Here is an 11,538-nt window from a genome sequence, read left to right as displayed (position 1 = left end):
ACACACACACACACACACACACACACACACACACACACACACACACATATATAATTGGTAGATAGACTGGGGTGTATGTGTATGCACGTGTGTGTAATCTTTTAGAACTAAGGCTGTCTTTAAGGGCATACAGGTAGCTATCTAGAAAGCAAAGCTGCTAAGCTCTTGATTTGAATATTTTTCTTCTCTGGATTAAACATGTAAATAAAAGAAGATTAAAAGTGTGACAACTGGAGCTTCGGTCTTAAGACCCTAGAAACACTGGGTTTCAGACCTGGGCACTTTGAGTAGAGGATCATAAAATTAGATGAAGTTGGAACAACCTCAAAGGCTGTTCATGGATGCTCTGGAAGTAGCCTGGGAGATCTTGAGAAGAACATGCAAAAATCCTTGCTGGGTCTTATGCTGTGGAAACTGGGGGTAGGCAGTATAAATGAGGAGGAAGAGCTTTGAGTTCATGCCACAAGGAGACCAATGAACAAACTGGGGATGTTTAGCTTAGAAAATTCCCAAGGAAATATGACAATAACCTTCAAGTAATCAAAAGGCCATCTTATGGAAGACGCTTTTCACTTGCTCTGCTTGAATATAGAGGGCAAAACTAGGAGCAATGAGTAGAAATGACAAAGAACCAAATGTGTGCTTGATGGAAGGAGAAAAACTTCCTCACAATTACAGCCACACATAAGTACCACAGGCTGCCTTAAAAGGGAATGGAGTCCTTTTCATAGAAGGTATAAGTAATGGTTGAATGATTGGATAGCGAAGAGTGGATTGTTTTTCAGGTATGTTAGCTAGGTTAAAAGTCAGAAATTTTGATGCTAATCTAGTCCAACTCCATCATACTAATAATAAAGATCAGACTCAGAGCTTCTATTGCATTGGTATTGTGATCTCCAAGATAAAGAAACTTCTGGTAGTATAAGTGGCATCTCCTCTGTGATCTGTAGTCTTAGAAGGTAGTTCAATGAGTTAGTCCTACCTAGAATGGGTCAGAAGTTGGTTTCAAGCCCAGGTTTTTCCTGAATTTAAGGCTAGCTCTTTAGTCACTATACTGTGCTGCCTCTCAAAAATAATGATCATGATGGCAATAATAATGGCAACAATAATCATTGCTTATAAAGGATGCATTTGCTTTTGAGAATGAAGAAAGTGAATCACAGAGAGATTACATGATAAACTGAAAGTCATCCAGCTAGGTGGTGCCAGATGCTGGATGGGAGCCTGGACTGCCTGCCTTCTAATTCCTTGGATTCTCCTGCTATTGGAGAACATTGTTATATGCTTCACTAATTCAAGATGGGTTCTTAAAACTTAATCTCCCAAACTTAAAAGTTTCTGTATTGTTACAATCTGTGAAATATCACAGTGATCATATTACATTTAAGATCACAGTACACTTAAGAAAATATTATGCATATTCAACAGCAAACAAATTGGGCTAATTTGCAATAACAAAGTAGAGTATAAATGAAAATGATGTATTTATAATGTTTTAGTGATAGAAGATTGACATTGGAGTAATATATATTTTCTTCTGGCCAAGAATTATTCACATATGTACAATATTTCAGGTAGAATAAAATGCAATACCATAAACTATATTAAAAGGGGGTATCAGTGCATCAAAATATACAAGTTTACTAAACTTCAGGCTTTAAAGCTGGTAGTAAACTACTTTATTTGAAAAATAATTTTAAATAATATGGTACAGAATTACTATCAAGCAATCTGATGGTATGAAGATTATGGTTATGCATCAGACTAAAAAAGATCTACACAGTATTGGCTCATTATCATAGAAAGTTAAACAAAAAACAAGCTTTTAAAGGGAAGACTTTTCAAATACCCTGGACATATTTGAGTTGTATGTACGGTGCCCTCTTAAATCTCATAGTAGTGTGTCTGCTCTTTAGCCTGAGATTATGATCATCACAAGATCCTACACTTTCAGAAGTGGAAGGGACCTCAGAGCAAATGAATTACTAATCTTCTCCCCAACCTCCTTGATACTCGGACTCTGCCCAAAGAAGCCTTGGGAGGAAAGGGACTTACACAGCTTCCCAGCTCAGTCTTTTCTCCTTCTTGACTGCTCACACTACCTTTCTGGAGTTGTACCAATTGCCCTTAGTTCTACCTCCTGAAGTCAGGCAGAGAAAATCAAATCCTACCACCACAGGACCCTAAGTTTCTACTTCTCCAGATTAAAAACTCTCATTTCCTTTAGTTGAACCTTATATGGTATGACCTTGAGGACCCTTTGCCATCTAGTTATCCTCCATTATAGGCTCTCCCCCTAACTCTAGGACTCAGAGTGGACAATGTTATTTCAGATGTCACCTGAGCAGGGCAGAATCCAGCGGCTGCCATCTCTTCCCACAGAGGCAGCTAAAGCTCAAATTCTGTTAAAGAGCTGAGATCTTTTCCATGGTGCCTCTTTTCTAGTCATATCTATCTCATCATTGACCTATGACATTTATTTTTGAATCCAAAGGTAGAATTTTATATGGATTCCTATGAACTGTTTCATCTTCTCAGATTGAACTCCTCATCTTAACTCATTGAGAACTCTCGGCATATTGCTATATTGCCTTTTTCAGACATATAGTAACATGACCCTACCATCTCTTCAAGACTTTGTCCTCCTTCTTTCTTCCCTTTCTTAGCCAAACTCCTAGAAGAATTGATCTGCACATGTAGCTGCAACTTTTCCTGCATCTCACTTCTCACTTCCCTTGCACTGTAGTATAAGAACTCATCAGTGAACTGGAGTTATCCTCTCCAGAGTTATTCCAGAGATCATATCATTATCAAATTGGATTGTCTTTTCTCCATTCTCATCCTTCTCTGCAACAATTTACACTGCTGACCTGGCTACCCCTTTGAGGGCTTTCATGACACCAGCTTTTCACAATTCTCCTAATAAAAATGAAAATGAATACTTATATAACATTTTAAGTTTACAAAGCTCTTAGCATATATTATCTCATTTAATCCTCACATGAACCCTGTGAAGTAGCTCTTGTGGTTTATTCCTATTTTACAGATGATGAAACTGAAACAGATAGAGGTTAAGTGACTTGTCCAAGGTCACATACTTAGTAAGTATCTGAGGCAAGGTTTGAACTCAGGTCTTCCTGACTCCCAAAACCAGTGCTTTATCCACTGACCCACCTCATTGCTTGTCCTAACATTTGACTGTTCCTTCACAGTCTACTCTGCTGGGTCTTCATTTATATGCCATTCCTTATCGGTGTATGTATGCTACAAGACTCTGCTTTGGGTTTGCTTTTTTTACTTGTTTCCTCTCTTAGGTCCTTCACAGTTCTCAGGTGTTTAATTATCCTCTCTATGTGAATGACTCCTAGACCTCTATGGCCACCTGAATCCTATCTCCTATTGTATCTCTCAAAGAACATCTCAAACTCGATATGTCCAAAGTAGAACTCATTGTCTTTGCCCTGACTGCATTCCTCTTCTGGATTTCCTCATTTCTTTTGAGGCTGTCATGCTCTAGATTGTCACTTTCCTAGTGTTATAAGAGAATTAGAAAGTTCAGTAAGAGGCATAAGTTAGCTGGATGGCTGACATAGAAGGTTCCAAGCATGGAATGGTGGAGTGAGACTTCTTTTTCTGAGGGACTTTCTGGATGCAACTGCTGGCAGTTAGGGGTTTCCCTTAGCTGCTGGAGGTGAAGAGCCCAGAAAATAACTGTCTCCTGTAAATCCATCTACCCTGAGAAAGTTCAAGTTGAGCAGTGATTCTGGTTTTGCTGGTGGACATATCAAACCAGTTCAGCTCCTTGACTTTACCCCTTACCTGCTATGACTCCTAGAGGCTGTGAACAATGCTAGATCAGAAGTGGACCCCTGCAGTGAGACTCACATTCCCTTCTGACTTTACAGGCTGGACCTGTCAGCCTGAACTTAGAAATAGTGTAGTTTTGTCCCAATTCCTTAGCTCTGAGCTTACCCATTAGAAATTAATTTACTATGTCCATTCTCTCAATACCTAACCCCTAAGCTTTAATAAATAGGTTTTCTTTACTTTCTGTGCTTCTCCAAACCCAAGAAATAACCCACAGAAAGATAGCCTTCAACCCTTGTCTTTTCCCTGGCTAGGCTGACCAGTAAACTGCCAACTGTCATTCACCAACCAATGTGGTTTTACTCAACTCACACATCCCTTGGGTAGGTTCTCAGTTATCCTGTGTATCCTGTCACTTATGGGTGTGTGTGTGTGTCCTGGTTGTGTGTGTGACTCTTGTGTTATACTGCGAAGGCAGTTACCTATTTCATTAGTGCCTGGTGCCATTTCCCCTTCACTCTTCTTAACCCACATCTAAGTTGTCAACATTGCCCAGGTGTCTACTTCTCTCCAGCCATATTGCCACTGCCTGTATGAGGCCTTCCGTGGCTTTTCCCTGGACCATTGCAGTAGCCTCTTCATTGTGCTCACAGCCTCCAGTTTCTCCCTTCCATTGTCCATCTTCTACGTAGCTATAAAAAATATCTTCCTAAAGCATGGGTCTTACCATTTGACTCCCCACCACTTTGAGGACCAGACACAAATTTCTCTGGCATTTAAGACTTTCATGACTTACCTCTACCTTACCTTTCCAGTCTTAGAATATACTTCTTCTATTCTTGCACTTTAGAGTCCAGTCAAACTTGCCGCCATCATCATCATCATCATCATCATCATCATCATCATCATCATCATCATCCTAGCATGCATTTATACTTCTTGCTGATTTCATGTCTCCCATCTCCATGCTTTGCACTGTCTGGGCTCAATACCTACAAGACACTCCATCCTCACTTGAGCCTTTTGGAATTCTACCTTTCTTTCAAAGCTCAGCTCAATTGCTGCCTCCTGCCCTTTCCTGATCCCTCTAGCTGCTGGTTTCTCTCTTCCCATTACTTTATATTTATTATGTTGATGTTAGAATCTCACACAATATAAGTTCTTTGAGGGTTGAGACTGTTTCACTTTGCCCAGTCTTATCAGTTCCTTTTGTCATTTACTTTACCTTATGAATGAGGAAATTATTAAGTAAATTGCAAATCTTTCTTCTGCTCCGCTTTTGGCAGAGGAAGCTAATGACTACAATATGGGTCTTTCTGCCAGACCTGTGATCTGGTTCCTGATTGTATCTTATTCCATGACAACACCAATTCTGGTTTTCCTCTATTCTGTTTTAATTAAGAGCTCTCCATGGTACTGAAACACTGGCCCTGAGGTCAGAAATTATTTAGACCTTTTCAGTTGTGTTAGGCTCCTCATGATCCCACATGGGGTTTTCTTGGCAGAGATACTGGAGTGGTTTGCCTTTCCTTCTCCAGTTCATTTTACAGATGAGGAAACTGAGGCCAATAGGATTAAATGACTTGTCCAGCTTCACACAGTTAGTGTCTGAAGCTAGATTTGAATTCATGAAGATAAATCTTCCTGACTCCAAACCTGTCATGCCATGAGTTCAAATGTTGACCTTGGATTTACTTGCTTCCTTGGTCCTCAGTTTTCTCATCTTTAAAATGGAGGTTGGACAGATGCCCTCTTGAGGCCTCTTTCAATCTTGGATCTTTGATCTTATAATCTAAAATTTCCTTCCTTAGATTCCCAAATATACCCACATGTTTATCTTCTTCTGTGGTACAGTTTTACCACACTTTAGTCTATTTTGTTCTTCTTGAGAAAGGTATGCTGTTTCAGAGTTATAGTGTAATACTTATATACATGTTATAATGCATTACATATATACAGTCCTATCACCCTTTGAGATCAGATTGTCCTCTGTACATGAGAATTTCTAGTTTATCCTGTTTGTTTCCCATACTTCCTATATTTGTATGAAAACGATAACAGGCCATGTTTCTTTGTTTCATTCTCCTACATTGTTTTCTTTGAGTTCCTTGTCCTTCTGCCATTCATCATATGTTATATCCATAATTCTAGGATACCAGGTGTGACAGGTAAGCACAGGAAACTTTTTTCTTTTATTTTCATTTTTAAAACATTCATGGTATGATTTTTCCAGGTATCAGAAATATACATATGTTACATATACAATTAAAATTAATAAATATTTATAATTAGTCCTTGTCCAAGTGTACTCCATCCCTTACCTAGAACCTATTATTTCTATATTTTAAGCTATGGTCCAGAATCTAAATCCCATTCTTAGATATTATAATTTAGTGATGTATTGAGCTCCTAAATCTCCCTTTCTCCTTTAAATCCCTTACCTTTCACTGGCAAAGGTGATAAAAATTCCACTTGTATTTTGTAGCTTCTCAGTTGAGTTGAATTTTGTTTTGTTTGCCCAGGATTACCTATTCCTTAGCCATTCTGCCTAATTTATTCCTGGCAGTATCATTTGGCCCCTTATAACTCACCAGGAGTTGATAGTAGTCATCAGGCATGATATACCTCACTAGACCCAGTTTCACATCTTGGATATGTGCCCTGGGAAGACTCTTGGCCAATCTCCATATTGTTTAGGTGAGGTAAACAGATTCTTCGTGGAGTTTACAGTCTTATGGGATTATTCACTGATCACTGCCACCCATTTCATCTTCTTCTGATCATTAAGAGATGACCTCTCGTCTGATATCATCTTCATTCCTTGGAGCCCATGATGCTGCTTCTTCCTAGAATGGTTCTGCTCCCTTTTCTAAAGAAAGAGTTTCCATATCTTTTAATTAGCTCCCAATGTCAATGGTCTTTTTTTATTTGTTTCCCTGCATTATATAAGCTGTATATTCTTGCCTTTTCATGTTTAAAAAAATAAAACCCTACCTTCCAACTTAGAATCAATACTGTGTATTGGTTCCATGGCAGAAGAGCAGTAAGGGTTAGGTAATGGGGGTTAAGTGACTTGCCCAGGGTCACATAGCTAGGAACTGTCTAAAGCCAGATTTGATCCCAGGACTTCCCTTCTCTGGGGCTGGCAATCCACTGAGCCCCCAGCTGCCCCATTTTCCACATCTTTTTTGTTCTTCATTCTTCCTCTTAACTTGGAGAGTAAAATTGGTTTCCTTTTGCCTCATTGTCATCTCCTCTAGGATGCAGATCAGCTTGCTGTTGGTTCAGACAGACATAGTGTTCCTTGATTTTAGAAGAAACACAACCATATCATATTCATTGCAAGTTACTGTGAACTTCTCCTTGGCCTCCATACTTGCTTTAAATCAGATCTTTAGCCCTTTGTCTTTTGGTTGGGTAGTTCTTTTCCATAACATACCAGCTTTGGAGAGCATTTTTGAGTTCACATGCTCAAACTGCATTTCCACACTGCCTGTGAGCTCTTGCATTACCCCAGAGAATGGAGAGAAGAAGTGCTCACTTTGGGTGGCTGAACAGAGGGGTGGGGCACGCAAAAATGGCCTCGGGTGCTGGGATGAGAGGAAAGGAGCAGCTCCCCCACCCCTGGCACGCTTGCCAATACTTCACCAACACTGACATATACTGTAGCAAGCTTGTCTGCTTCCTTGGGGGCCTCAAGTGAAAGTTAATTTATTTAGGATGGACCTTTTCTCCAGTTAGGAATCTGCTATCTATTGAGATGCACTAATTGGCAGCTAGCACCTTCCAGTTGCACTCTGTACAAGGAGGAACAAAACAGAACTGAATCATAAACAGAAATGCAATTATCTGTTTAGATTTACTCATCTTTTTTCTTCTTGATGTTCAATTCCAGGATAGTTCTTTTGCATTATTCCATAAGGTTTGCATAATTTCTCCAGAATTATTCTATCTTCCATATTTACAAGAGCATTATTTAAAAAACATTATAGTGGGGTTTGCATTTTCTTCTGAGTATTATGATCTTGAAGTTAAGCAAGATTTCCAAATTTTGTAAGAGCCCACTGTTATAACTTTCCTGCCCATTAAGTTCCATTACTCCTTCAGGTCTCTGGGATCAAAGATAAACACCTGTTGCATTCCAAGCTTATTACTCTTTGCTCTTTCATGTACTCTTTTGTTCACCCCAACTTGGACTTCTTGCCTTTGTGCACACATAGCACATCATCTCCCACCTCTGGGTATTTGTAGATACAGTCCCCTATGACTGGAATGTACTCCTCTGTTGCCTAGCTCAAATGCCATCTCATAAACATGATCCCCTTAGTCGCTAGTGCCTCTCTCTGAAATGACTTCATATTTACCTTCTGTGTACATGTTTTCTGCTCAGATTGAATGTTAAAGTCTTTGAGGCTAAGGATTATTTTATTTTTATCATTGTATCCCTAGTGCCTAGCTCTGGGCCTGTCTCATGGTAGGTGCTTAATAAATGCTTCATGACTGATTGGACCTGTAATGCTGCCTCTTTCTTCTTATTCCTCCATCCCCTGTAGGCTTTTGAGATCACATTGCCAGCTGGTTGTGGCAAAGGTGCCAACAAGAAGATCACATACACCAATCCCTATCCTTCCAGAAAAGCATACCACCTCCACACCAACCACCCAGACTTGCTGCAGTTCAAGGAAGACTCCTTTGAGGTAGGTAGTGTGGCAGAGGCTGATGTACCTGGGTTGAATGCCAAATAGCTGACAGTGCCCACAGTGTCCCCTGTTGCTCAGAAACACTCACAAGAGAGGATTTCACTGTGTTTCCCCTGTTTTTTTGCCTCATAACTCTTCTTTGGAAACCTTAAAAACATGAGTAAGCAGTGCATTGAAAGACTTAATTCCCTCTACTAATAAATAAATCTTCTGAGAAGAGAGAGGTGCATTCCCTAAATTTAGGTTAAGTGCCTCATGCTGCCAATGGAGGCCAGATGTGTGCACATCTGATTTTCTTTCCAGAAAGCTCTTCCTGCAGCTCTGCCATCCAGAGAAATTAAATTTGGCAGGAGCTTCTGGAAGCTTCATTCTGGATGTTATGTTGACTACTTTGTCAGAAATGACCCTGAAACGTATGGTGACTTGACTTAAAACTCAGGCATTTGTCTTTGATAATTTGATGTTCTGCCATCATTTTTAGACCAGAGGTCCTTAACTTAATAAAAGCATCCATGAACTAGAAATTATGGTATCAAAGACAAGTGCCTAAGTGGGCCTATACAGCTAGGTGGCAAGGAAAATCCCCAGTGACATTCATGGGGGGAAACAAGGAAGGCTTCATGAAAGAAGGGGAACTGATCAGAGGCTTATAGGTTTAGAACCAGAGGGTCCTTTAGAGGCCCTCGAATCAGCCTCCTCACAGTCATTTTGCAGCTGAGAAGAATTGGGGTCAGAGCTGGGAAAAGGATGTCTCAGAGCAGGTAATTGCCTAAGGCCTAATTTAAATGCAGGCCTTACTGAATCCAAATCCGGTGCCCTTTACCCTATTGACTAGACTTTAAAGGATGGGGAAGAATGGAACTGGTGGAAGTATGGGTGAGCAGAGATCAGAGGGAACAGTCCAGGCACACAGAAGAGCAGGACCATGGGCACAGAGGTTGGTGTGAAGAAGGAAGGGAACAAGGACTTATTAAGTGCCTATGATGTGCCAGGCACTGTTTTATGGGTTTTACAAATGTTATCTCATTTGATGTTCACAACTCTGGGAGGCAGGTTCCATTATTTTCCCCATTTTACAGATGAGAAAACTGAGGCAAACAGAGGTTAAGTGTTAAGCCCAAGATCACAGGATGTATAAGTGCTTGAATCCAGATTCAAACTCAGGTCTTTCTGACTTCAGGACCAATATTCCATCTATCTACTCTACCACTAGCACCCGTGAGGGATGGTGAATGGATTAATGTGATTAGATCATAGAGTCTGTGAACAGCAGAATGAGAAAACTGGACAGATGGGCTGATGCCAGATTGTGGAGGGCCCTGGGAGCCAGGCTAACAAATCTAAATTAGATTCAGTAGGGGAAACTGGGCGGCTCAGTGGATGGAGAGCCAGGCCTAGAGATGGGAGGTCCTGGGTTCAAATCTAGCCTCAGACACTTCCTAGCTGTGTGACCCTGGGCAAGTCACTTAACCCCCATTACCTAGCCCTTACCACTCTTCTGCCTTGGAATGAATACATAGCATTGATTCTAAAGTGGAAGGTAAGGGTTTAAAAAAATAAAATAAAATAAATTAGATTCAGTACCAAATGGAATGCTTTGGGCAGGATGGTGTTATGACCATCTTTAGTCGGGGGACTGTATAACCATGTGCAAGTTGGTTTTGCGTGTACTGAAGGTCCCTAAAAATTCATGGCAGGAAGGATGACTTCTGATTTATTAGGAAGCCTTTGTTTCTTTGTCTTGGAGCTCTGTAGTTTGCAGGCTTTCGAGATGGATTGCTAGACTTTCTGACAAGTTGTGAATTTTCTTTTTGCCAGACTAAGTTATTTTTTGAGAGGAAGAGTGATGGGGAGGAGGGAAGAGGACACAGAGAATGTGGCCTGGGGTTTCCTTAAAGGACCGCTCACCCCATTCCCTTCTCATTGAACTGATAGAGAGAAAAGATTAAAAAATGTGTCTTACAGGTGAGTGCTGGACAGACGTACACCATCGGCCTGCGGTTTGCGCCAAGTCACAGCACAGGCATGGAGGAGGTTCTGATTTACATCAATGATCATGAAGACAAAAATGAGGAGACATTTTGCGTGAAGGTCATCTATCAATAAAGGGGAGGACCTTGACCGGGCTTGCGTGTTCTGGCTCTCTCTGTTAACACGTTAATCTCACTGACTCTCCTGCGATGGGGCCATAATCCTATTCTCTCTCAGCCACTTGAATATTATCATTGGTTTCAGATTTTGCTGCTGGATAGATTTCCCTCCTTTTGAATTTTCCTGGCCATTTGTCTTTGGATACAGATAACCCGCTGAGATTATCCCTGAACTTGGCCTGAGGCCTGAAAGCACCCGTTCCCTCCTTATTTATGGTATACCCGCGTCCAATCAAGCATCGGCCAAAAATCACAGAGATTTATTCCAGAGCAGAGTCCTTAAGCAGGAACCAGACGCCGTGATGTCATGTTGTTGGGCGTACCGCTGTTCCTGTATGGCGTGTGCAGGGACTTGTAACTTTCTACCAAATTGTTTTGCTTTGACTTTTGCTGATTTTTTAAAAAGTATTTTTATGAAACATTTGTTTTCCTTATTGGATTTTGTACAAATACACTACATATTTTATATATGCTGATGTTTTCCACCGTTGTTCTGTTTTCTATCATTTAAATTGTTATTTTTAAAACAGATTATCTTTTTTTTCCTCTCTTTCAGCAGTTTTCTAAGTGTTAGCAAGCAGACCTTAGCTGTTGCTGTTAGTATGAGGGCTTTTCTTTCTCCATCACAATTATTCTTTCGTTCAGGGAAAGACTGGTGAGCCACCCTCGAGAGACTGGTACATCTAGTAGGCGCTCGATTAACTAACACATAGGGAATTGGTGCATGCATTAAAGACCAGTGCTTTTTTTCTCCTGGTAGACACCTGAGTTCAAATCCTGTTTCTGCAGCTTGCTACTAGGATGGCCATAGTGGAATAATTTAACCTCTGAGCCTTATTTTCCCTTTCTGGAAAAATGGGAGCAGTCACATTTATTGTATC

At 40.5% G+C, this 11,538-nt stretch overlaps 1 protein-coding gene across 1 annotated transcript in view; it reads left to right on the top strand.

Annotated features, from left to right (window-relative positions):
- NPHP4 (nephrocystin 4) overlaps positions 1-11,096 on the top strand; it is a 180,964-nt gene extending 169,868 nt beyond the window's left edge. Inside the window, exons 28-29 of the mRNA XM_044671236.1 lie at positions 8,361-8,504; positions 10,473-11,096. Of these exons, the coding sequence (XP_044527171.1) occupies positions 8,361-8,504; positions 10,473-10,613 (285 nt within the window). The 3' untranslated portion in view covers positions 10,614-11,096. The remainder of the gene's footprint in view (positions 1-8,360; positions 8,505-10,472) is intronic.
- The last annotated feature ends 442 nt before the right edge of the window (positions 11,097-11,538 follow it).

This window comes from Gracilinanus agilis, chromosome 3 (assembly GCF_016433145.1).
Source record: "Gracilinanus agilis isolate LMUSP501 chromosome 3, AgileGrace, whole genome shotgun sequence".
In the NCBI taxonomy this organism is placed as follows: domain Eukaryota; kingdom Metazoa; phylum Chordata; class Mammalia; order Didelphimorphia; family Didelphidae; genus Gracilinanus; species Gracilinanus agilis.
Note: the sequence above shows the minus strand (reverse complement) of the source record. Positions and strands in the feature narration are given on the sequence as shown.